At 37.5% G+C, this 27096-nt stretch overlaps 1 protein-coding gene and 1 pseudogene across 8 annotated transcripts in view; both read left to right on the forward strand.

Annotated features, from left to right (window-relative positions):
• LOC112840328 (DNA primase large subunit pseudogene) overlaps nt 1–27096 on the forward strand; it is a 122262-nt pseudogene that overhangs the window by 19749 nt on the left and 75417 nt on the right.
• The window catches only part of SIK2 (salt inducible kinase 2), a 121767-nt gene continuing 102398 nt past the window's right edge, over nt 7728–27096 (forward strand). For 3 of the 8 annotated variants that reach the window (XM_073903727.1, XM_073903726.1, XM_073903730.1), the window contains exons 1-2: nt 9973–10168; nt 26591–26707. Coding sequence is in view for 2 of the 8 variants with exons in the window: in XM_025893658.2 (XP_025749443.1) it covers nt 7875–8009; nt 26591–26707 (252 nt within the window). In the remaining 6 variants the exon portion in view is untranslated. Of the gene's footprint in view, nt 8010–9971; nt 10169–26590; nt 26708–27096 lie in introns of those variants that run through there. The other 5 variants (XM_025893658.2, XM_073903728.1, XM_073903729.1 and 2 more) reach the window with 5 other exon arrangements.

A 27096-nucleotide genomic window follows, 5' to 3' on the forward strand; every position in this document is an offset into this window, starting at 1 on the left:
CCAGGTCATGATCCCAGGGTCCTGGGATCGAGTCCCACATCGGGCTCCTTGCTCAGCAGGGAGTCTGCTTCTCCCTCTCTCTCCCTCTGCTTGTGCTTTCTCTGTCAAATAAATAAAATCTTAAAAAAAAATTTCACCTCCTTGAAATTCTTCTCCTTTAAGCTCTTTTTTCTCTAGATTCTAAAGGTATTTTTCCCCTTTCTATCCATTCTCATTTTATTTCTCTGGCCTCTCCTTGTCAGGGAGGGGATGCTTCTCTTTTTTTTCCCTCCTCCCATGAGTGCTGAACAAATAAGATTCTGTCTTTTCCTTCATTCTTTTATTTGGAAGTCATGGGCTTAGGGGAAGGGGTAGATTTTTTTTTTTTTGGCTTGTTTTTGTATTTCATCTTTAGACTAGTGATCTAAGCAAAAAAATTTATTCCTCTGTCTTGGACACTAAAAATATATGCAAATTTAAAAATTTTTGTGGTTAACATAAACTTAAGTTCAACAAACACTTAAACAATCCAAAGAGATCTGAAAAAACTAGGTCAAAATTAATAGTCACCAAAATTGGATAGATAATTATATTTAAAAAAACTGAAAGATACATAGTCATAGCACCCAAAATATACCTACAAAACCAGGAAGAACATGTCTACTAGTAAATTAGCTAATAAGGTTCCAGTTTTTACAATATAACATACTTTCTAAGACTAAAGATGAGAATAGAATGACTCTTTACTTACTTGTAATGTTTATTCCCTTAAGAGATGAGTCAGAATGGTAAAAACTCAAAACCAGGCCCTCCGTGAACCTGTGGGTGTATCCCCTGAGCTATGAGTAACAGGCTTCTAGACCAGCAGAAGACAACAAGTGGCTGCAATGTCTTCTCCTCGATGCTTGATATTCCCACTGTATGATATCCTCTGCATCCTTGACTTCACAATTAATTTCTAAATTTTCAACCTATCTCTCTCCACTGAGCTCCAGAATTATGTATTCAGAGCTTATGAACGTCAATGCAGAACACAGGAGTCCTAGCATAACTCACTCTGTGTCAGTATGCAGTATATATTAGAGAAATAAGGACTAAATATCTGAATGAAATAGATTATATGCTCTTTGAGGACTGGGTTCATATTTCATCCACCTTTGTATGTTCAGCGTTCCAGCAGAGTAAATGGCACAAAATGGTAAAGCTCTCAGTAATTGATCACACCTGTTCATGCCTGTCAAAAACCTGGTAGCAATCTTCAGCATCACTTTCTCTCCCTCATCCCTCACATTCCTGCCAGAATCGGAATCCATTGCTCCAGCAGCTTCCTCCCAGTTGCAACTTCAGAATTTCTCTTTGGAGGGGTTGAGGAGCAGCGCAGTATGACTGGAAGGAGAATAGAGAGCCCTTCATGACCTGGTCTCCTGTCTTTCCATTTTGTCTGTGGACACTCTCATCACTAAGTCTCAAAGTTCACAATCGATGGCAGTTATCTGAACACATCATGCTTCTTCATACCTTCAGGACCATTGCTCGTGGTATTTCTTCTTCAGATGCTCATCTAAACTTTTCCCACCTGGCGAAGTCTTACTAAGCCTTTACAACTCTGCTCAAGTTTCATCTCTTGGAAGCCTTTCCAGCAAACCCTTAAACGGAGCTAAACACCTCTCCTTTGAGCTCTTCATGCAAACCTCTTCTCTTGGTTTTCACCACGTTAAATTATAAGTATTTGTTTATGGGTCTACTCTCCTCACAATAACCTTCTGAAGTAGGCCCTGCTTTTAGCACTATTTAACAGATGACGCACTGAGGCAGAGAAAGGTTAAGCAACTTTCCCAAGGTCAACGGCTAGTAGGTAGTAGAGCCACAATTCACACTCAAGCACTCAGATTTTAGAGCTCCCACTCTAAAGCATAGAATTCCCAAGGGCAGGGACTGTGCCTTATTCATGTTTGCAACCCCAGTGTCTACTACGGTGCCTAGCACATGAATGCAATAAATGTCAAAGTAAACGCATTTGTGGAATTCCTTACCTTCAAAGAAGTTCACACCCTAGTGGGGTTAGAGAAGATTAGTAAAATACTCCAATAATAGAAAATAATGAAATAAATGGAAAGTAACTGAGAATCGAGTAGCTTATACTTTGAAACATTGGTATTAGAATATTGAGGACCCTCTTTAGAATCTTATCCCAGCAGCACAGAGATAGAATTTTCCTGGGGGCATCTGAGTGGCTCAGGCAGTTGAGTGTCCGACTCTTGATTTGGGCTCAGGTCATGATCTCAGGGTCGTGGGACCCAGCCTTGCATCAGGTTCCACACTCAGCAGGCAGTCTGCTTGAGATTCTCTCCCCCTTCCCCACCCCAACCCTGCTCGCACTCTCTGTCTCTAAAATAAATATAAATCTTAAAAAAAAAAAATCTTCCTGGAATTCATGGTTGTATGAAAAACCAAATCCAATGGATGGTGACCAATAAATTGTTGGAAGTCAAACTGGAAGATGTCAAGTGACAAGCCCTAAAACTCTGGCCCTGGTTTTGCCCTGTTTACCAGTTTACCATACTGGCCATGAACTTACTGAGATCCACACATTTGCACTAGGAATGGTGATACAAAGACTAATTACCACAATAAAGATATAAAAGGCGGGCCGCCTGGGTGGCTCAGGTCATGATCCCAGGGTCCTGGGATCGAGCCCCCGCTTCGGGCTCCCTGCTCGGCGGGAAGCCTGCTTCTTCTCCCACTCCCCCTGCTTGTGTTCCCTCTCTCGCTGTATCTCTCTCCGTCAAATAAATTTAAAAAATCTTAAAAAGATATAAAAGGCATGCTGGTACTGGCCGATGGCTCCTCGAACAAAGATTAGGTAATATGATAGATGGCAGAGTGAAGGATCAAAATGATTCTATTATCTGAAACAATGGGCAAAATCAATAAGATGACATTTCAACTATCAGAATTTCCATTTATATTTTTAGAAAAACCAATAGCCCAGGAAAATGGTAAGAATAATTGTTATTTTAAAAGACCCAGAGGTTTTAGTTGGCCTTAATCTTAATTCTGGGCTGTAGCTGCTAAAAAGAAAACTAGCACAATCTTTGGCTGAATTATTATGAGTAGAGTGTCTGGATCAAAGGAGAGATGGGCGAGTATTCCACACTGCTTAGACTACACCTGGGCTACTGTGGTTCAGTTTGGGGAAAAATATTTGAAGAGACATTGACAAGCCAGAGTCCAGAGAGGCACAAAAAGAAAAGGTAAAGAGCTAGAAACATAATTACCTAGATGGTGAATTTGGGAATGTTTTGCCTGGACAATAGAAAAAAAAAAAACATGACAATAGGTGTGTGTCTGTAATGTCTTACAGCAGAGAAAAGAACTAAAACCGGACAGAAGTCAGAAAGAAGCAGCTTTGAAGCCAATATGGGGTGTATTTTCTACTGAAATGAACTGTTTCACATAGATTACATGTGAGACGTGTAATGAAGCATGAAGCATGAAGCAGGAAACCACGGCTTGATGCCATCTGTCAAGTGTCTAGAGATTTCTGTATCAGATGGGAAGATGGACTCCTATGATACTCTCTGAGATCCCTTTCAAATCAGGATCCTAAGCAAATCTGTCATCTGGGAGGAGATACAAAAATCTTTGAAATTTATTTCAAAGTTTAGAGAGAATCACATGTTCTACACATAGAGGAGACCCATTGTAGCTAAAACTAAACTTGAAAAATTGAAACCCAGGGCCTGGCTACACATCCTTTAAAAGAGCCAAAGAAAGTTTTGCTTAAATAATCAATCCTCTAGTTTTATTTCCATAGTAGTTTCTTAAACATAGTGGTACCCACGTGTTCATTAACCTGACAGATTGATGCATATTTCAGGAATACCTGTATTTTATACCCATGAGAAGCTCTTGTAATTGGCATAGGTCAGTGATTTGGATTTTCTCATGTACTTTCTGTCTTGTGTAATATAAAATGCAAAGTATTCATTCTAGCTTTGTAACCTCTTTGTTCTAAGCAAAGCCATCCAATAAAGATTCCACCAGTTTTCAGTTTTGAACTAAATCTAAGTTCAGTCCTGAGCCTACTGGTATGTTGACTTTTATTCAGTCCTAAAAGGATAAAACAGTAAAAATGCAGATGTTATTCACGGTCAAGGAAACATGGTACATATCTTGTCTTTCAGGTTCATGGGCTATCAGCTTCAGCAAAATACGTATAGCACTGTGAGCCATGAAGGTTTTCTCCCTTCTCATTTCAAATCACTCTTTAATTAACTCTTTGCTAACTCCTCTCCTCATTCCACATTTTTGTTCTAAGTTCAGTATGTCATAGAATTAATTCTTATCTCAGCTTCTTACCATCTTTTTTAATTCTTTATATACATACACGCTTTTGGCCTTTGACATGTTATCTTAACACTTTTTAATCACCTCAATGGCAAATATAGTGGACTCACAGCATTAGCTGGGCATATTGCATTTTAAAGGTTAAGCAAATAGGAAATCTGGTATCCAGAGTACTCTACCTCATTGATACTAAAACTAGAGATGAAGAAGATGAGAATGTATGAAGCTTCTCTGATCTTCTCTTTCTCCCTTTTATATTATTTTTCCTGATGTGTGGTGGTGGTGATGGTATGTGTGTTTATGTGTCTAGGGGGAAAAAAAAGAGGAAAGAAGAGGGGAAAGTGGGAGAGAGAAGGAGGGGAGGAAAATGAGAGTTGGATAATAATAATTGCTATAATGTATATGGTTATCATTTAATTGAAACAAAAGCACATAAGAGACACACAGGGTTAAAACTGCAGAGGGAAAAGTTGATCTCTTGGACTGAGAGAACCGAGCCGCATCAGAGCGTCCAAGCTTGCAATATTTAGTCCGCATACATTTCTCCAGGTTCTGTTTACAGCTCCTGGTAATTTTCAGTGGTGCACCTGCTGCATTTCCAAGGGAGCAAGGTTTGTTTTGGGTACAACTCCTCCTACTTCTCCCGTATCTCGGCTTCTCTTTCTCTGACCTCCAGACACTCAGCATCCTCACACTGATCTCTGGTTTACCAAAAACCTGTTAGTACTCCCTGCCATCTCTTTCTCCTCTTTCCAGCCCCAAATGAAGTCTTAATCCCAGACTGTGCAAGGAGGTAGTTGGCCTGGTTACCTGATTAAAAAATCAGATAGAAAAGAGTCTTAGTTTCTGTTCAAAAGGTATACTCTAAAGAGGAGTTGTTGGCTTTAGTTGGGTCTCTATTTGCATTTCCTGGTTCTTGAGTAAGCAGCTTTTCATCAAATTCCCAAATTTCCACCCGCAGCGCACTTAAAACACATTAACCTAACCGGCAAAATGTATATGGGAACTCTTTTTGAGTTAGGGTATATATGTGGGCTTCTGGCTAGTTAGACAAACCCTCCTACTACCCTCATCAATCCAGAAATCTCGCCTCACCCTCCTCACTTTTGCAAACAACATAATTCACAGCAGAATAATGTATTGCTTGGGGAGAGTGCAGGACGGAAGCACAGTGAGCAGGTGGAGGGCCCAAGAACCAGCCGATCTTACACAAAAAGTATTAAATTAATAAAATATATACATATACACATATATTAATTTTCATTAAAAAAATTGAAACAAGTTGCAAGAACAACGCGATATCTACCACATAGCCTTTATCTAGTTTTATCATTTTGCCACATTATCTATCTTTTCTAAGCCATTTGAGAGTAAATTACATATATCAAAAACTTTCATCCTTAAATACTTCAGTGTGTATCTCTTAACATGGGTATGCTTTTTCATAACCACAATTATGAAATTCAAGAGGCTTAACATGTAAATAAAAATAAAATATTCATCTAATATACAATCCATATTCAAATTTCAACAATTGTCCTGAAACCATTCCTTTATAGCACTTTTCTCCCAATCCAGGATTACATGTTGCATTTAGTGACATGTCTCTTTAATCCCTTAAATCCATAACAGGTTTTCAGCCTTTTCTTTATCATTCATGACACTGACCTTTTTTTAAGAGTATGGGCTGGTGGATGAGTAGGGTATTTCTCAGTTTGCATTTTTCTGATTGTTTCTTTGTGATTAGATTCAGAATATGGATTTTTTGACTGGGATACTATGTAAGAGATACCGTATTCTTCTCAGTATCTCACGTCAGAAGGCACATCATATCATTTTATCCCATAACTGGTGACATTAACTTTGATCATTTGGTTAGGGTGGTGTCTGTTAGATTTCTCCACTGTAAAGGGGCCATTTTTACCACTTTGTAATGAATAAGAAATCTAAGGATACTGTGAGAGTATGTAAACATCCTGTCTCAGTGATTTTAACAACTATTTTATGATTTTAAGATCTATTGATAGATAATTCCCTATCTAAATCAATTATTACCATAAGGGTTGCAAAATGGTGATTTCTTAATTTTGCCATTTCCTCCAGTGTCTTAGTTGTCAAGAAGAGTTATTTCTCCTCTCCGGCCTTTGTATTTATTTATTTAATATTTTAAGAATAAATATGCACTTTTGTATTCTTTTCTGAAATTCATTGTGTTATAATCCATTTTAGTCATTATTCACTGGTGATGCTCAAAGTGTCCCAGTTTGGGTAAGCAGAGGTAGCTTCAAGCTGGTTCCTGCTTCCTGTTGACTTGTTCTCCATCACTCTGAAAATCTTGCTTTCTGGCACGAGATCTTCATGGGCATTTTATACTTTCCCTCTTTTTGCCTTTGAATCATCCATTTCTCCAGAGTCTGGTTCCTTTCAGTAGAGATTGGCATTTAGAAAGCAAGACGTGGAGGCATGTAATGTATTTCAAAATATGAAAATGACGCTGTTCCTGTTTCCTTGGGCCACCACATAGAAGACTGGCGTGTGGTGATTTGCAGTCCTAACTCTACCCTCACCTGCATGACCCTGGCAATTGCCTTCATTCCTTGGGGTTTGATTCATCATCTGAAAAGAAATTGGATAAGGTAAAGTATTTCTTAACCTTTTTCAGGGTCACCAACACGTTTGCGAATCTGCTAAAAGCTACAGTCCCATCTCTCCAGAGACAATCTCAAAGAAGGAAAAATTCGCATACATTTTAGGGACGTTGAGGCTTTGAAGCACATGTGAGGCTCCAAATCCCTGGGTTAAGTGATCTCTAGTGTCTCTTCAAGCGCTGACATTCTGCGTCTGTAAGCGACCGTGCTACTGTCAGAATGATTCCTCAGAGACATCAAAATGTGGAGCGATTTATATAGAAACAGATGAGAAAGGGATGCGAAGAAAGGAGCCTGTGAGCAATGGGTTGCTCAACCACAGCTCTTTGCAGGTGCCAAATTTGCCGGCGCACTGCAGTCTCAGGTGAGAGGTTTTGGCGGGAAGGCCCCCAGGTAGGCGGAGAACGCTGTTGCGGGGCAAGGAGACTGCAGAGCCAGTCCAGGTCGCTGCAGCCCTCCGTTCCGCCCACCAGGGCTCGCTCTTGCCCTTCGGCTGGGTGGCCGAGGCACTGGGCGGGCCCGGAGGTGACCCCGCCCCTATCAGCTGCAAGGCTGCGGAGAACCAGGGGCGCCTGAGTCCGAAAAGAACGCGCCGTCCAGGCCCCGCCCGTCTTCCCTCGCTCCCTCCCTCCCTCCCTCCCTCCCTCCCTCCCTCCAGCCGACGTCGGCGGTGCTCCGGTCGCCATGGTGACCAATCGAGGCCCGGTCCCGCCCCCGCCCCCCTGCCCCGGCCCCCTGACGTCGGCGCACGTCAGCGGCGGCGCGCGCCTGGCTGGGCCCAGCCGAGCGGGAGGGACCGAGCGAGGGAGCGAGGGGAGCGGCGTCGCCGGAGCCAAGCCGCGCCGCCGGCCCGCCAGCCCGCGCTCCAGTCCGCCGTGTCTAGCAGCGGGGCCCAGCATGGTCATGGCGGATGGCCCGAAGCACTTGCAGCGCGGGCCGGTCCGGGTGGGGTTCTACGACATCGAGGGCACGCTGGGCAAGGGTAACTTCGCTGTGGTGAAGCTGGGGCGGCACCGGATCACCAAGACCGAGGTGCGGCCCGGGGCTCGGCGGGAGCGTCCGAGGCGAGGGTCCGGGAGAGAGGAGCTGTTGGCCGGGAGGGGCGGCTGCGACGGGGTTGGGGGGGTTGCTGAGTCTAGCAGAGAGGCCGGGTCTCTAGCTGAGGCGAAGGGCCTGGGACTGTGAGGACCCGGGAGGTGCAGGGGGGTCGGTGAGCGCCGAAGGGCTCGGGGCCCGGTCACCTCGACCCGAGGTGTCGTCCAGTTGGAAACCCGACCGGCCCGAGCCTTGCCTTCTCTACGCCACCCCCGGTGGCCGCACGGAATTTCTCCCAGAACCTCCCACCCGGGCCGTGACCTGATCTGTGGCCTCCGCTCCGGAGCCCAAGTTCCGCGTCTTCCCTGCTCTGAGCTGGGGGTGGGGTGGGAGGGGAAGTCTGGGTGCTCGCGGGCTGCGCGATGAGGGACGTCGCCAGCCCCGGGGAAGGGGCCGCCTGCGCTCGGACTCCCGGGACAGGGCATCGCGCGGCCCCGGTGACCGCGGCGCCCCTCCCCGGCTCCGCGGGGAAGGGGCCCCCCGGTGGCTGGGAATGCCCGGACGGCCATTGTCCATCTTCTCTCCCTCCTTTTGCCCGACAGCGTCTCTGATTTGGTGTCAGGCTAGCTTGATCTCGTGCCTGAGGCATTTCCATCTAATACTCCAGACAATAGAACTGGTTAAAATGGTCATCTCTGCGCTTGCACAGCTGGGGGCTCGGTCTCGCTTCGCCCAGGCTGTCCCTTGGCCAGGTGTGCGTGCTGGTGGCGAGGGCGCGTGCCTTAAGCCACATCTGGTTCTGCCTCTCTACTCCTAAAGCCCTCAAGTGCTGCCTGGCGGTGAACCCAGCCAGCATCCCCCACTCCGCCGCACATTCTGATGCACCGTACATATTTTCTCCCAAGTCTCTCTTCTTACCTAACCCGCCCCCCTTCCTTTCCCTGCCTCAAGCTGCTCTCCTCAGGGTCTCTATTTTAGGACGTGCAAATTAAATACTTCAGAAAGACAGTGGAAACAAAACCATTCTTTAGAATAAACCGTTGTGTTTTTGACGTACTCTACCCTGCCTTATTGTCGTTGTTCTGGAGTTTCGTCCTTTTTCTGGTTCTTCTTTCCCTCAGTTTTCATCCTACTCCGTTGATTTCCCCCTTAATTAGTGCGAATGTGCCAGAGGTTGAACATGCAGGAACGTAGGACTGGGTTTCCGGAATGGTTATGTGACGTGAAGGACATTTGAAAACTTGAGTGATTTTTGTTGCTGCTGTTCTTGGAAGTTTTGCTTGATGTGAAGGAATCCATTTCCAAAAAGTAGGGGCATATGTTCATCGTGTCATCTTTACTTTTTGTCCTCCCCTGCTAAAGGTGAGGCGTTCCAAATCTGACTATTTTATAGCATCAGGACCAAGGTCACAAATTTTCTCTCATAAATTTACCATTGTTAGCAATTATACTAAGTTTGTAACGATAAATAATGTGACTGTAGTGAGATTACTTAATCTTGATCCCAGCATTTCTGAAAATGAAGAAATTGACTCCATTCCTCTAAAGAACCATGGCCTAATGCCATGCTATTTCCCCATAAACTGCATAAAAGAAGGCATTTTTAATGTGTATTTTTATGTGAGTCCTTGCTTGATGACTCCAAAAATCAAACAAATTGTGCATTAAAGAAAGCTTCTTACAGAACTTCTGAACGTTTTTATGTGGTTGAATTCCAAACCCATTAGTTCATAATTCTTTTTCTCATCAGCTTTTATCAGTATTGGTCACAAGATTTAATTAATTCAGCTGTTACTTATTAGGCCAAATTTAGATACTAGGGTATCTCTTTAAGAACTGTTTAGGTGAGCTGGTAATGAGTGACACTTTCTCTTGAAGTTGACAGTTCAAACCGTGTCCCTTTTAAACTGATATATCTGGTGGAGCTAGGGGGCACTGTGGAGTAGTACCGTGGTTTAGCCATCAGATACTGACATCAATGCATTTGTAATCGAAGGCACAGGTCGGATCCTGAAAGATCACTCAGATCCTAGTATACATGTGTAAAATGATTTACTTGAAAAGCTAAATTTCTAGTCCATAGAACCCATCTCCTTTTGCTTTTCAAAAGAAGGTGTCTTTAACATATAAAAAGAAATAATGTGAATTTAAGATGGGTGAGTATCCCTGGTAATTTGGTGTGAGTGGAAATTTTTTAAAGTTGAGAGGAATGAGGGAAATAGGGTAATTAATGAAGAGAAAGGTTCTTGTAGATCTGAAGTTTTGCAAAGTTGCTTTGTGAATTTTTGTGGTAATTTGCATTAAGAATTGTTTAGCAACAGCACCTATAAAATTGTTTCTTGAAGTATACTATTAATAAGGATTTTTAAAGCAGTGTTTATTATCTTCATTCATTGGATAAATATTTCTGTCTTCAATAAATACAACTATCTCAAATACTGTAAATAAGATGGCTGGTGGAAACCTTAAAGTTTTATTTAACATTATTTTAGGTTCTCACTGCTGAACGTACTACAGTATTACAGTGAGAACAATTAAAGTGGTATAAAGAGCAATATCAGCTAAATATCATGATTATACTTCTTAGAGAAATTTCTTCAGTATGGTATGGTTTAACGTCAATGTAAGTTTGTGTGTTAAAACTTAGAGGTCTTTCTTCCCAAGTCTGAACCCAAGGTAAATTTTAGGGCTTAGTTGAAACGTCTCTGTGGTAAACAATTGGACCCTGTTATTTTTACTTGGCTCTTCTCTGTCCCTTGTTCTGAATCACTGAAGAATGATGTATTTTCTACAGAGATGGGAGATCCAAGACTGTTTGCCTTTTAGGAAAAGAAAAATCAGTACACACAAAGAGATCTTCATTTTGGTTTAATCTATCAAATAGCTTAACATTGTTTAAGAAGTATAATTACATCATCATCTGAAGCCGTATTCTCATGTTAGATCTCTATGTAAATTTTGCACACAAAAGGGAAGGCAGGTGGTGATAGAATCCAGCTTCCTAATATAATACTTCAGAAAAGCTTTGTAGTGTTGGTTTGTGGTTTATGAATTAGAGCAGCTAATTTTATAAAATTAGCATAATGGGAAAAGAATAATAGCATTTAGACTGTTAAACTATTTTAGGCAATAGTGGTTGCTCGTTTGCTATGCTGTGAATGTCCTTGAGTAGTGTTTTATTTTATCAAATCTGTGCTAGCAAAGAATTTTTCTTTCCAATTGTGTGGCTAATTTTTTTGTTGGTTTTTGTCTGTTAAATAAAATTCCAAAGAAGTCATTTGTACCCTTAAGTTGTTTTTGTTTTCTATTAAAGAGTCTTACTATAGAAAATATAAAGAAGAATATAGTGCACAAAAAGTACATGTGCAATTCCCCCACCAATGGGAGTAAATCATTCTCATGGCATATTTCCCTCTAGTCTTTTTATTATTATTATTTATTTTCCATAAATGAGATCATATGCTGTATACACTTACATAAATTACATCCTCTTTTCCACTTATTGTATAGCATATTTTGCTTATTATATATAACTTTATAAAACGTTTTTAATAGCTGCATAGTGTTCTACCTTGTAGATGAATTCTATCCTATTGAATAATTTTCTTATTATTGAACATTTCCAGTTTTCACTTACAGTAAATAATTTGCAGTGAATAATATTTGTGTATGTAACTCTTTGCGTTTTTTTCCAGGGGAGGGGCAGGAAGAGGGAGTGGGATTTGGAGGTAAATTCCTAGAAAGGAAATTATCAAGTGAGAAGATACTATTGTCACATTAAGGAGTAATATATATTATCAAATTGATCATGTTTATATTGAAAAATTTTAAAGTATAGATAAATGAAAAAAATTACCCATAATATCACCACCCCAGGGTAACCATTAGTTATTTTCAGATCTTTTCTGTGACAGGTAATTGTATTTTCCTCAATACCATATCTCATATAGTGCTTAAAGAGCATATAAGTGTGTGGTCCATAGAATCTTAAAGCTGTTTCACAGAAGTTCTGAAAATTACCTTATTAAAAGGGCATGTTGGTGTTGGGCTACTTTGTTATCCTTAAGAGAACCTGGAATGCAAAATTGATAGCAAGGACATTCTGAAGACTGCTTTTGTTCACTGAAAAGCTTTCTGTGTGCATTTTGGGGTTTTTAGGTTTAGGCATAATTCTTTACTTCCTTAATGTAAGTATTTTTTAAAGTTTTCCAAAGAGTTAAAGTATCAAAATTGCATTTTTAGAGGGAGGATACAAACAAAAAGAATATTATATTCTGATTACAGTGTTTCTTGACGAGAACTTATTTTTTTAATACATTTGAATTTTATATATTGCTTTCAAGTTTTAGGACTCCTCTCAGTAGTCTTGGTATTAATCTTGTGCTCTGAAATAGTCCATATTTCAAGAAGCAGCTATACTGTGTACGACAGAAGGACTGGTTATCAGATAACTTAATCACTATTATTTGTATCTGGGCCTATATATGGTCTTTATAGTGTGTTGAAATGAAAACTATATTTGTCATGGAATATATGTGCTATATTAGAAACTGTTTTCTAGTTTCTTGGCACCCCAGACAAATAATATTTGACAAATTATTCTGCTAAATATTGCTCAAAATGATCTGTTCTTTCTGGGGAGTGGTTGGGGACAAACATCCAAAATAAAAGTTGTGTAAATTTTTGTATTCTGTAGAAATTTTTAACTTTAACAGAGTTTAATGCGTTCTGATTTTGATTCCACTGGGAAATTCTCTCTCAGTATCTGGCAATTAAGAAAACATTTATTTGGAAATAACTGAAACTGGCCTCCATTCCTGGATTCATATGATGACATTTGACTTATGGGCCACTGCTGATGGTAGAGTCAGTTTCCTTGGAGCCAAATGGATTCCAGAAATTCACTAAGATACCGTTCTTTCCTATTTAGTGTACCTAGCACCTCTTCTGTCTTCTACCTCCATATTTTTTGAAAAAAGTTTTTAATGTATTTATATGCCTTTATTCAGAACATTTATGGAGATTGCTTTCCCACCCTTCAAGGAGAAATAGCGAGAAATCCCTATATCCAGTTTGAGATTATTAGAAGAATGAAAGACAATTACATTTAGGGATTTCATCAGAAGTTCCTCATTTAGAAAACATTTTTAAAATACTTCAAATAGTTAAAGTGATAAATCTTGGATGAATTAGACTGAAAAATGCTAAAATTTGTTTTAAGTTTTTCTCTAAGATAAACATAGTATTTGTTTTTTTCCCCATTACAAAAGTATGCATGTTCATTGTAGATATTGTTGAAAAACTCAAGAAAATAAACGTTCTTAATGCCACCATTCAGACCAAGAGATCACCACTATTAATATTTGGTTCATATCCTCTTCATTATTCACATATATTTTACATGTTAGTAATGAAAATTGATGTCATCTATATGTTTTTTTATTTAATGTGTTAACATTTCCCCGAGTTAAAGAAAGTCTAAAGCATCGTTAAATAGCGTTCTTACATATGATTGTATTTTATTTCATCAATTTCCTATTATTGAACATTTAGACTGTTTCTCTCTTTTGCTGTTTCTCTAAGGTAATGTTTCAGAGGGCATTCCTATATATATATGTATATATATCTTTGTGCGCTTAACTGATTATTCCCTCAGGGTAATCCCATGGCAGTGCAATTCTTGGGTCAAGGAATATGTCCTTATATCTACATCTTATGGCATGAGATGCCAAATTATCCTCTAGAAAAGTCACACCTGTTAATTTTCACCAGGAAGAAAGCATTTGCCAGGACTATTATTTTTTAAATCTTTCCCAGTTGATAGGAGAGAGTAGTATTTTTTTATTTTAATTAACATTTCTGATTTAACATTTTTCCTTTGAGTGCATAGTTTTATAAAGATGACTATTATTTCTTTTGTGAATTGTTTTTTGTCCTTTGGACCATTTTTTGTTTTTTGGGTTTTTTTTATTTGTTTGTTTTAAGATTTTATTTATTAGAGAGAGAGAGGGAGCACGATCCAGGGGAGGGGCAGAGAAGCAGACTCCCCACCGAGCAGGGAACCTAATGCGGAACTCGATCCCAGGAGCTGGGATCCTGACCTGAGCCGAAAGCAACCACTTAACAGACTGAGCCACCCAGGCATTTTTTAAATTGAGTTGTCATTTTTGATGATTTGTTTAAATAATTTTTAAGATAGAATATTTTTTAATCGTTTCTTTTATAGTCTTAATCCTTGGTTCAATTTCTATGGATCTAAAAATGTAATGACATTTACCTTTTCTCCAGTCTGTTTTCCTTATTCACCATTGGAAAAGAGAAATTAAATCTTCATGAGGATTTATTGCATTATATAAATTCCTACATTTTTAAAAGTCAGTTTTAGGGTGCCTGGGTGGCTCAGTCGATTAAGTGTCTGCCTCTTGACTTTAGCTCAGGTCATGGTCTCAGGGTCCTGAGTTCCAGCCTGAGTTGGTCTCTATGCTCAGCAGGGAGTGGGCCCCCTCTGCCTCTCCTCACCCTCGCTTGTGCTCTCTTTGTCTCTCAGGTAAATAAGTAAAATCTTTTTAAAAAATAAAAGTCAATTTTAAACTGGAAAAAAATTGTAGTTTATTTATACTTAAAAGATAACTAGAGAACTCCATGTTTTACTATTGACTTTTACTGCTTTCAGAAACCCTTTTTTTGTAGGACCACTCAGTCACATTGACTTGTCGGTCAAATGTTCTAATTCCACCCATGATTTGATGTATGAGCTTGTAAAGTACATTTAATGTTTATCTTGAAGATCTAATTGTGTGGTAAGAATAATACTCTTTGGTACTTCAGAGTGGTAAATAGCGCTGAAGCAAATATTACCTGAGACAGCAAGCATATGTTAATCCCTTCTGATTTGTTACTAGAAGTACTGCTCTTGTTGTGTAACTTCCTTATAAAGTCCCCCAAGCTACTTTTATGGTGTGGTTTCTTTAAGTGCGTGAGATGAATATTTCTTTAATGAGAAGTGAAAAGCAATTTTTGTTAAAGACAGGATAAATTACCATTAAATTGCATTTTGAAAAGTGAAAAAAAATCTTTCATCCATCAGCTTAACACTATTTCATTTCTGCTCATACATTTAATCCCTTGTCTTCTGTACAAATTTGTATTTTATATATTCTTACTTTTGTATGTATTATTTTTTACTTTGTTGGAAACATTTCTCTGTATGTAGTCTTCATTAATATTTACATTTTAGCAAAAAATATAGCCATTTTATAGAGAATTTAGAAAATAAAATGAAAATGACTAAAATTTCACAGATGGAAAAGTTAGCATATTTGATAAATATAATAACTTCATTTTTTGTTTTTCCTATTAAAAAAGTAATCCATGTTCATTGAAGAAAAATTGCACAGAAAAGTATAAAGCAGAAAAATAGTCCACAATTTTTTCACCCACTAATAACATTTTTGTCATAGTTATATCTAGTTTTTCCTGGTCTTTTTCTATACATACCTTGTGTTGAGACTGAGCTCAAATACTGGTTTTTTAATTTAATATTATAGTCTAAGCAATCCTTTATATTATTAAGAAAAACTATTCTAATAGCTGTATAACCATCATAACATAAGCTTACTGTAATTCACATAATTACTTCCCACTTACTGTTTCTATTTTTATATTACAAATAATATTCACTGAATATATTTACAAATAAGTCTTTACCATCGTTTCAGGTTATTTCCTTCAAATAATTTCTCAGAAGTAGAATCCTTAGGCTAAATGGGATGGGTGGTTTTTTTTCTTTATTGAGATATAGTTTACACACAGTGTTTTATTACTTTAAGGTGTACAACATATTCAACAATTCTATACATTACTCAGTGCTCACCACAATAAGTGTACTCTTTTTAATTTTTTTGAGTATAGTTGATACACAGTTCTACATTATTTTCAAGGGTACAACTTAGTGAATTGGCAAGTTTATACATTATGCTACATTTACCACAAGTGTAGCCATCATCTGATGTTATATTGTCCCATTATGTTGCTATTACTATATCATTGACTGTATTTGTTATACTGTGCCTTTTATTCCTGTGACTTATTCATTCCATAGCTGGAACCCTGTATCTCCCTCTCCCCTTCACCCATTTTGCCCAATGCCCCACCTTCTTCTCCTCTGGCAACCATCAATTTGTTCTCTGTATTTATAGGTCTGATTCTGCTTTTTGTTGTTTATTCATTTGTTTTTGTGTATTTTTTTCAGATTCCACTTATGAATGGAGTCATATGATATTTGTCTTTCTCAGTTTGACTTATTTCCCTTAGCACAGTATCATCCTCAGATCCAACCAAGTCCAAAATGGCATGATACCTTTTTTATGGCTGCATAATATTCCATAATATTCTGTGTGTGTCTGTGTGTGTGTGTGTGTGTGTGTGTGTTCATGTGGGAAAGGGTGGAGCCATATCTTGGCTATTGTAAATAATACTGTAATAAACATATGGCTGCATATATGTTTTTTTCAAATTTCGTGTTTTTGTTTTCTTTGGGTAAATACCCATTAGTGAAATTAATGGATCATATAGTATTTCTATTTTTAATATTTGAGGAACCTCAATACTGTTTTCCACAGTGGCCTTGCCAGTTTATATTCCCACCAACAGTGCCTGAAGGTCTCTTTCTCTCCAGATCCTCACCAACACTTGTTATTTGTCTTTTTGATTTTACCTTTTCCAACTAGTGTAAGGTGATAACTCGTTGTGATTTTGATTTGCATTTCCCTGATGTTGAGTGATGTTGAGCATCTTTTCATGTGTCTGTTTGCCATCTGGATGTCATCTTTGGAAGAATGTCTATTCAAGTCCTCTGCCCATTTTTTAATTGGTTTGTTTTTTTGTTGAGTTGTATGAGTTTTTTAAATATATTTTGGATCTTACCCCCTTAACAGATACATCATGTACAGATATCTTCTCCCATTCAGTAGGTTGCCTTTTTGGTTTTATTGTTGGTTTCCTTTGCTGTGCAAAATTTTTATTTGGTTTAGTACTAATAGTTTATTTTTGCTTTTGTTTCCCTTGCCAAAGGAGAACTATCTAGAAAAATGTTGCTATGGCCGATGTCAGAGAAATTACCGCCTGTGCTCTCTTCTGGTTTTTTATGGTTTCAGGTCTCACATTTAGGTCTTTCATCCATTTTGAGGGGTTTTTTGGGGGGTGGTGTATGGTGTTAGAAAGTGATCCAGTTTCAGTCTTTTGCATGTAGCTGTCCAGTTTTCCCAGCATTTGTTGAAAAGACTGTCTTTTCACCGTTGTATATTCTTGCCTCCTTTGTTGTAGAGTAGTTGACCATATAAGCATGGGTTTATTTCTAGGCTCTCTCTTCTGTTCTATTGATCTGTGTGTCTGTTTTTGTGCCAGTACCATACTGTTTTGATTACTACAACTTTTGTAGTATATCTTGAAATTGGGATTGTGATACCTCCAGCTTTGTTTTTCTTTTTCAAGATTGCTTTGACTATTGTGTAAGACTGATGAATCACTGACCTGTACCCCTGAAACAAATAATACATTATATGTTAATAAAAATTGAAAAAAAAAAGATTGCTTTGACTTTTTGGGGTCTTGTTCTAGTTTTTGTTCTGGGTTTTTGTTCTAGTTCTGTGAAAAATATTACTGGTATTTTGATAGGGATAGCATTAAATCTGTAGATTGCTTTCGGTAGTATAGTGTAGACATTTTAACAACATTGATTCTTCAGTCTATGAGCATGGAATATCTTTCCATTTGTTTATATTGTCTTCAGTTTTTCTTTCATGGGTGTTTTATAGTTTTGGGAGTACAGGTCTTTCACCTCCATGGTTAAGTTTAGTCCTAGGTAGCTTATTCTTTTTGACACAGTTGTTAAGTGGATTGTTTTCCTAATTTCTCCTTTTATTTCATTATTAGTGTATAGAAATGCACTAGATTTCTGCATATTAATTTCATATCCTATGACTTTACTGAACTTTACTGAATTTTTTTAGTGAAGTCTTTAGAGTTTTCTGTATAATGTATGTCATCTACAAATAGTAAAGTTTTACTTCTTACCAATTTGGATGCCTTTCATTTTGTGTCTGATTGCTATGGCTAGGACTTCCGGTACTGTGTTGAATAAAAGTGGTGAGAATGGACATGCTTGTCCTCTTCCTGATCTTAGAAGAAGAGCTCCTGGTTTTTCATCATTGGGTATGATGTTAGCTGTGGGTTTGTCATATATGGCCTTTAATATGTTGAAGTAGTTCCCTCTAAACCTGTTTTGTTGCAAGTTTTTATCATGAATGGGTGTTATACTTTGCCAGATGCTTTTTCTGCATCTATTGAGATGATGATATGGTTTTTATCCATTCTCTTGTTAATGTAATGTATCATGTTGATTGATGAATATTGAATCACCTTTGCATCCCTAGAATAAATCCCAGTTAATTATGGTGAATAATTTTTAATGTATTGTTTAATTTGGTTTGCCCATATTTCATTAAATATTTTTACATCTGTGTTCAGCAGAGATATTGGCCTGTAGTTTTTGTAGGCTGTTTTTTTGTTTCTTTTGTTTTGTTTTGTAGTGTCTTTATCTGGTATTGGTGTCAGGGTAATGCTGCCTCTTAGAATGAATTTGGAAGTTTTCCTTCCTATTCTGTTTTTTTGGAATAGTTTGAGAAATAATAGGTATTAACTCTTTACATGTTTGGTAGAATTTACTTGTGAAGCCATCTGGTCCTGGATTTTTGTTTGTTGGGAGTCTTTTTGGTTTTGTTTTTTTTTTTTTACTGATTGAATTTCATTGCTAGTAATCAGTCTATTAAACATTCTCTTTCTTCTTGATTCAGTTTTGGAAGGTTATATGTTTCCAGGAATTTATCCATTTCTTCTAGATTATCTAATTTGTTGGCATAAAACTTTTTATAATAATCTCTTATAATTCTTTGTATTTCTCTGGTGATGGTTGTTATTTCTCCTCCTTCAATTCTGATTTTATTTATTTGAGTTGTCTCTCTCACCTTTTTTTTTCTTAAGTCTGGCTAAGGGTTTATCAGTTTTGTTGATCTTTTCAAAGAACCAGCTCCTGGTTTCATTTATCCTTTCTACTGTTTTTGTAGTCTTTATTTCATTTATTTATGCTCTAATCTTTATTATTATTATTATTATTATTATTATTACTTTTGGCTTTGGGCTTTGTTCCTTTTCTAGCTCCTTTCAGTATAAGGTTAGGTTGTTTGAGATTTTTCTTGCCTCTTGAGGTAGGCCTGTATTGCTATAATCTTCCCTGTTAGGACAAGCTTTTCCTGCATCTGAAAGATTTCAGACCATTGTGTTTTCATTTTCATTTGTCTCCATGTATTTTTTGATTTCCTCTTTGATGTGTTGTTGGACCCATTTATTGTTATCAGTAGCAGTTTATTTAGCCTCCATGTATTTGTGTTCTTTCCAGATTTTTTCATGTGTGTGATTTCTAGTTTCATACCGATGTGGTTGGAAAAGATGCATGATATGATTTCAGTCTTTTTTAATTTGTTGAGACTTATTTTGTGGCTCAACATGTGATCTATTCTGGAGAATGTTCCATGTGAAATTGAAAAAAAAGTGTATTCCACTGTTTTTAGATGAAATGTTCTGAATGTATCTGTTAGATCCATCTGGTCCAATGTGTCATTTAAAGCCACCGTTTCCTGGTTGAATTTCTGTTTGGATGATCTGTCCATTGATGTGTGTCTTAAAGTCTCTTACTATTATTGTATTACTATTGATTTCTTTATGTCTGTTAATAATTGCTTTATGTATTTGGCTGCTGCCATACTTGATGCGTAAATATTTACTATTATATCTTATTGTTGGATTGTTCCCTTTATGGTTATGTAGTGTCCTTCTTTGTCTCTTGTTACTCTGTATTATAAAGTCTATTTTATCCAATGTAAGTATTGCTACCCCAGCTTTCTTTTTGCTTCTCTTTGCATGTTAAATGTTTTTTCCATCCCTTCACTTTCAATCTGAATGTGTTTTTAGGTCTGAAGGGAGTCTCTGGTAAGCAGCATATAGATGGGTCTTGCTTTTTTATCCTTTCAGTCACCCTGTGCCTTTTGATTGGGGTAATAGTCTATTTGCATTTAAAGTAATTATCAATAGGTAGGTACTTGGTGCCCTTTGTTACTTGTTTTATAGTTGTTTTTATAGTTCTCTCTTCCTTTCTTCTTGTCTTGCTCTCTTCCCTATGGTTTCTTTAGTATTATGCTTGGATTCCTTTCTCATTATATTTTATGTATCTGTTATAGGTTTTTGATTTATGGTTATCATTAGATTCATATATGACATCTTATGCATATAGCAGTCTATATTAAGTTGATGGTTGCTTAACTTTGAACCCATTCTAAAAGCACTAAATTTTTACTCTCTACCCACCCCACACACATTTTATGTATATGATGGCCATCCTTCTATTTTGTGAATCCCTTGACTGATTTTTCTGCCAGTCGTTGGGTTGTTTTCAGAGTTAGTGGCACTGATGTGGCTGTTATCTTGGTGTTGTATACATGGGACAAGGTAAGCTCAGGATACGTCTACTAGGAAGATGGTACATCTTCCCAGAACTCCCTCAGGATGGATGACTATTTTTTAGCCTAATTTTTTTTTGAGATTTTTATTTTTAAATAATTTCTACACCCAATGTGGGGCTCAAACTCACAATCCCGAGATCAGGAGTCACATGCTTTACCGACTGAGTTAGCCAGGGACCCCGAGATAGATGATTTTTAAGGTTCTTGATAAAAATTGCCAAAATACCTTTCAGAAAAATTATAACCTATTTTATAGTCATACCAGCAATATATAAAAGTGGCCATCTTGTTGAACCTAAGCCCACAAGGGTGTTTACCTTTTAATCTTTGTAAATATAAGTGGAAAGGATATTTCTTGATAAATCTACATAATATTATATTAGATATTTTATTTTAATTCACTTTTTCCTATTTCTGAGGTTGAATATTCACTGTTGCTACTTTTACATGAGATTTAGTTTGGTAGCAGTCATTCTAGTTTATGTATGGCCTCCAAAGTTGTATAGGAAACCTTCCTTTTATCCCCTAGCAGAAGGAATATAAATTTTTCTGTCTCTACATAAATTCACTAAAGGTTTTTTTTTTTTTTTAAAGATACTGCATGCATATGTAGGAACCGGAGAGTTGAATAATTCAGATGAATAACAGAGAGAAGGGAATCCTTCAATTTTCAGAGTCCCTTGCTTGACTTTGTTGTGACCATGCAGATCTTGTCCTTAGTACTATGTTGAGAACTAAGTAGAAAAGGGATGCAGAGAGTAAACTCCCAGAAATATAAATTCACAGTTACCTTTAAAATGTTGAAACACAAACCTTTTGTATGTTGGAACTTTCACACACATCAGGAAAATCCCCCAGTGCAGATTTTTCTCGTTGATAAAATTTGTTTTCCAAAATGTGTTCTCTTTGTTCTCACAGATCTATTAACTTCCTTTAAAGTAGGAATCAGATCTTGTTCATTTTTGTATCCTGAGCATAATTCCGAGCACACAACAGGTGCTCAGAGAGGCTCTTTGAAAAAGTAGGAAGATTGAACTTGGAGTTTGAAGGCCTGCGGTTTTTCCCATTAATTCACTTGAGCTGTAGGACCTTTTGTAGATTATGTAACATCTTTGGATCCTCAGTTTCATCAACTCATGGATGCTCTGCTTGTTCCATTTACTTCACAAAGTTGAGAAATAAATGAGATAAAATATGTTAAAGTATCTTGGGAAATTAAAAAGTACTGTGCAGTTGTGAAAGTCATCATCATTATATTTCTGGGAAGTACTTGGTAATGAGTCCCATTGTTCAGAAATTACCTGGAAGAATATGCCAAAGACTGCTAGCCGAACACTAAAAATCCACTGTTTCCTCTTCTTCCTGGACCTATCACTGGACTCTCGGCGTCTCTTGCATTTAGATATGGGTATGTGACTGAGTTCTAACTAATGGTGTGAACAGAAATAATATGGGCCACTTCAGGGCTAGCCTGTAAAAACCTCTTGTGAGGGCTCCTCCAAGTTTCCTTCTCCTGTTAGGCTGGAAAAGTAGTAAAACGTCCTTAAACCTCCTATGCCTGCATGGAGGCATCTTCACCCATCCCATTCTGCTATGAGCAAAAAATAAACTATTCTGTTTGAATCACTATACATTTTGTGGTCTACTTGTTCATAGCAGTTAGACAAGCCCTATTTTTTTTTCAAGCCTTAACAATTTATTTTTTATTCTTTTTTTTATTAGTTTCAGAAGTAGAATTTAGTGATTCTTTAGTTGCATAGAACACCCAGTGCTCCTTACATCAGGTGCCCTCCCTCCTTAATGCCCATCACCACTTATCCCTTCCCCCCACCATTTCCCCTCCAGCAACCCTGTTTCCTAGAGTTCAGCATCTCTTACAGTTTGCCTCTCTCTCAGTTTTCATCTTATTTTATTTTTCCTTCCCTTCCCCTATGCTTATCTGTTTTATTTCTTAAATTCCACTTATCAGTGAAATCATATGGTATTTGTCTTTCTCTGACTGACTTTTTTCACTTAACCTAATACCTTCTAATTCTATCCATATTGTTGCAAATGGCGAGATTTCATTGTTTTTGATGGCTGAGTAATATTCCATTGTGTGTGTGTGTGTGTGTGTGTGTGTGTGTGTGTGTGTGTGTGTGTGTGTCACACACACCACATCTTTAGCCATTCATCTGTTGATGGACATCTGGGCTCTTTTCGTAGTTTGGCTATTGTGGACATTGCTGCTATAAACATTGGGGTACAGCTGCCCCTTCAAATCACTATGTTTGTATCCTTTGGATAAATACCTAGTAGTGCAAATGCTGGGTCATAAGGTAGCTCTACTTGTAACTTTTTGAGGAACCTCCATACTGTTTTCCAGAGTGGCTGCACCAGTGTAAGAGGGTTCCCCTTTCTCTACATCCTTGCCAACAACATCTGTTGTTTCCTGAGTTGTTAATTTTAGCCATTTTGACAGGTGTGAGGTGGTATCTCATGGTGGTTTTGATTTGTATTTCCCTGATGCCAAGTGATGTTGAGCATTTTTTCATGTGTCTGTTGGCCCATTTATGTGTCTTTGGAGAAATGGCTGTTCGTGTCTTCTGCCCATTTCTTGCCTGGATTTTTTTGTTCTTTAGGTGTTGAGTTTGATAGATTATAGATTTTGGACTAGCCTTTTATCTGATAAGACATTTGCAAATATCTTCTCCCATTCCATAGGTTGCCTGTTAGTTTTGTTGATGGTTTCCTTTGCTGTGCAAAAGCTTTTTATCTTGATGAAGTCCCAATAGTTCATTTTTTGATTTTGCTTCCCTTGCCTTTGGAGACATGTCTAACAAAAAATTGCTGCGGCTGAGGTCAAAAAGGTTGCTGCCTGTGTTCTTCTCTAGGATTTCATGAATTCCTGTCTCACATTTAGGTCTTTCATCCATTTTGAATTTATTTTTGTGTGTGGTGTAAGAAAGTGGTCCAGTTTCATTCTCCTGCATGTACTGTCCAGTTTTCCCAGCACCATTTCTTGAAAAGACTATTTTTTCCATTGGATATTCTTTCCTGCTTTGTCAAAGATTAGTTGATCAGAGAATTGAGGGTCCATTTCTAGGTTCTCTGTTCTGTTCCGCTGATCTATGTCTGTTTTTGTGCCAGTACCATACTGTCTTGATGATTGCAGCTTTGTAATGCAACTTGGAAGTCTGAAATTGTGATGCTTCTAGCTTTGCTTTTCTTTTTCAACGTTACTTTGGCTATTCAGGGTCTTTTCTCATTCCATACAAATCTTAGGATTGTTTGCTCCAGCTCTGTGAAAAATGTTAATGGTATTTTGATGAACATGGATGGAAAAATTCTCACCAAGATACTAGCTAATAGGATCCAACAGTACATTGAAAGGATTATTCACCACGACCAAGTGGGATTTATTCCTGGGCTACAAGAGTGGTTCAACATCCGCAAATCAGGCAGTGTGATACATCACATTAATAAAAGCCCTAACTATTAAAAGGAGCATGCTAACACATGCTCTGCTTTTTGTTTAGTGCTTTACTTTTTCATAATCCTTACAAGACTTACAAGCAAGGGATAACAGGGTAAAGATATAAGTAGGTACACGTGTGGTTCATATATTTATAAGATAAAACTGAAGAGAATTTGATTTTGTCATTTGAGAATTTTTTGGTTGAGAAAAGTTGAATAATGAGATTTATGACTTATTAAGGTTTATTTAGATAATTTATGTATTTTTCAGTTTTTCATTGTTTGAGGCCAGGGTTTTAAAAAAAGAGTATGAGGTATCTCTTGGTAATACCTTGCTTTAATTGGAATTTAGTGTCTAAAGTTTTTCTTTAACATTATAGTGTTAAAGATATGATAATCAAGATATCCTTTTTATTAATAGGTTCTGACCCATTTCCTTACAAAAGGTTTTTTTTTTGGTGAGGGGGATATCTAGACATGCTCCAGCATTTGGAGGGCAAGACATTTTCTTCAAAATAAGCGTGTCTGTGAAACTCCATATTACCTTCCTAAGGAATATTGGGGAAATTAAAATATACACTTATTCTTTTATCTGGCAGCTTTTACCTAAAGTAACTAATAATACTATATCATGAAATTGAGGAGGAGGAGGTTGCTTTAAATCTATTTAAATTTAGGGATGCCTGGGTGGCTCAGTTGGTTAAGCAGCTGCCTTCGGCTGAGGTCATGATCCCAGGATCCTGGGTTTGAGTCCCACATCAGGCTCCCAGGGAGCCTGCTTCTCCCTCTGCCTGCCACTCCTCCTGCTTGTGTTCTCTCTCTCTCTCTCTCTGACAAATAAATAAATAAAATCTTTTTTAAAAATCTATTTAAATTTAAATAAATATTGCGGTGGTCCAATAATGTCCTTAATATCAAGTACAATATTGATCAGTGTCCTTACCTAGCAAAGTTTAGTACCCTTTACTTTCTAGGATATTTTGATTATGGAAATAATACACCACCAAACATAATGAAAATATCACAAAACCTATGGACTTTACTGTCCAGAGAAGGAACTACCCCCTTTCTTCTTAGGTAGTAAATTTAATTTTATGCATTATATTTAGTAATCTGATTTCCCCTGGGAAGCTTGAGTTCTTCTCTGGGTTACAATTAATTCAAATCAGGAAATAAGCTGTGGACAGCAAATTAGAAATAGATATTGGTAAGAAATAAACCTTATAGTAGAGCTTTAAGAGGTAACAGCAAAGGACAAAGCAGCCATAGGAAAGAAGAAAAAACTAACTATATAAATAGGAGTCTGAAGAAATTAAGTGAATTGACAAGCTGAGTCCTATATCCTTGGATACCTTTTAGAAGTATCGAACTGTTATATATAGCACATACAATAATTGATAATAATTATCTTGAAACAACATAAAACTGAGTTATGTTCAGAATACTTTTTGGTAGACTATGAAGTACATTTTAGAGTTTCTTCAGAACTTGTTATAATCAAGTTTGAGTGGTCCCTAGTGATCTGAAAATTTTAGTTAAATCAAAAAGGCTTATTTCCGAACCAAATAGCTACAATTTCTTAAAAAAAAGAAAAAAGTTCTTTTTTGATTGCATAGAAAAAGGTACATGATTCTTGATTTTTGACTACCTAGATATTCACCTTCAAATGCAGTTCCTTCAAATTGTTAACCTTGGAGTGGTTTGGGTTCCTATCTAGTTATGATAGGAAGAGGCCACATTCTTAAAAATCAGATTCTTTTAAGGAAGTCAAAAGCCAGTGTAATTACTAACAGATGAGTTTTTGCACTTTGATTTTTAAAATAAAGTTTAGGGGCACCTGGGTGACTCAGTCAGTTAAGCGTCTCCCTTTGGCTCAGGTCGTGATCCCAGAGTCCTGGGATTGAGCCCCACGTTGGGCTCCCTGCTCAGCGGGGATCGTGCTTCCCCCTCCTCCCATTTGTGTGTGCGCTCTCTCTCTCAAATAAATAAATAAATAACTTTTAAAAAACAAAGTTTAATCCAGTTAGTATCTTTCATATAAATAGATTTTAATACTTTATATATTTAACCTCCCCACCTCCCCCAGAAAGCTATATCTGTATTCTTTGGAATCTATCACTTGCTTTTCTCGAAAAGCTGTATTTTAGTACAGCGGAACCTGCCTTCTACTTGGCTGATCATTTATTTACAGGTACTTTGCAACAGGCTGATAACTGGTTGAAGCTGGTGAGCTTTTATTTCTTCAGTTTATAAGTGGAGTAAAACATTACAGTTATATTAAAAGAGAAATAATGTTCTATTAAAGTAACTCTGCAGGGTTCTTCTTAGCACACTGAAGATAACTCCTAAACAAAATCACCACAGTGCGTCACATGTGGTAGATGTTTAAGAAATAACTTGTTGAATGAATGAGCATTGAATTTCAAGTATTTTTGTTGTCCTAGGAACTTACAGGCAAAGTATCAGGTGCCCTATATTCAAAAGATTCTTAACTGGAAAATGTTAACCATCATATACTAATTGTATTTATTTGTGCCTGGGACACAGGTGGCGATAAAAATAATAGATAAATCTCAGCTGGATGCAGTGAACCTTGAGAAAATCTACCGAGAAGTACAAATAATGAAAATGTTAGACCACCCTCACATCATCAAACTTTATCAGGTAGGATGTAACCTTATTCCTCTCCATGCTTCTCACATCCTGTTTTCTCTTTTGCATCATCTTTCTCTTTTATGTTAGTTTTTTTTAGTCCATAGAAAAAGGAATAATTATATGGGTTTTGTTAAGCTGAGTACCCATTTTCTATATTTAAGTAAAAAATTAGGAAATAAAAAACTAGTAGCTTAATTTTAAGTTCTCTCCCACACTGTAAGTTGTTTAATTAAAAAGTTTATAGTTGTGTATTTATGATATTCAAGCCTGTTGACTTTTGGTGGTGGTACCATAAATGAGGATATGGCAGTTTTGCTTAATAAAAAAAATACAGTTAATGTTTTCTGAAATACAAAGGTTAAAATAGTGTATTATTTAGTGGCATATTTGGTAATACT

The sequence above is a fragment of the Callorhinus ursinus genome, unplaced genomic scaffold (genome assembly GCF_003265705.2).
Source record: "Callorhinus ursinus isolate GAN/ISIS: 27379988/994484 unplaced genomic scaffold, GSC_fseal_2.0 scaffold19, whole genome shotgun sequence".
Lineage (NCBI taxonomy): Eukaryota > Metazoa > Chordata > Mammalia > Carnivora > Otariidae > Callorhinus > Callorhinus ursinus.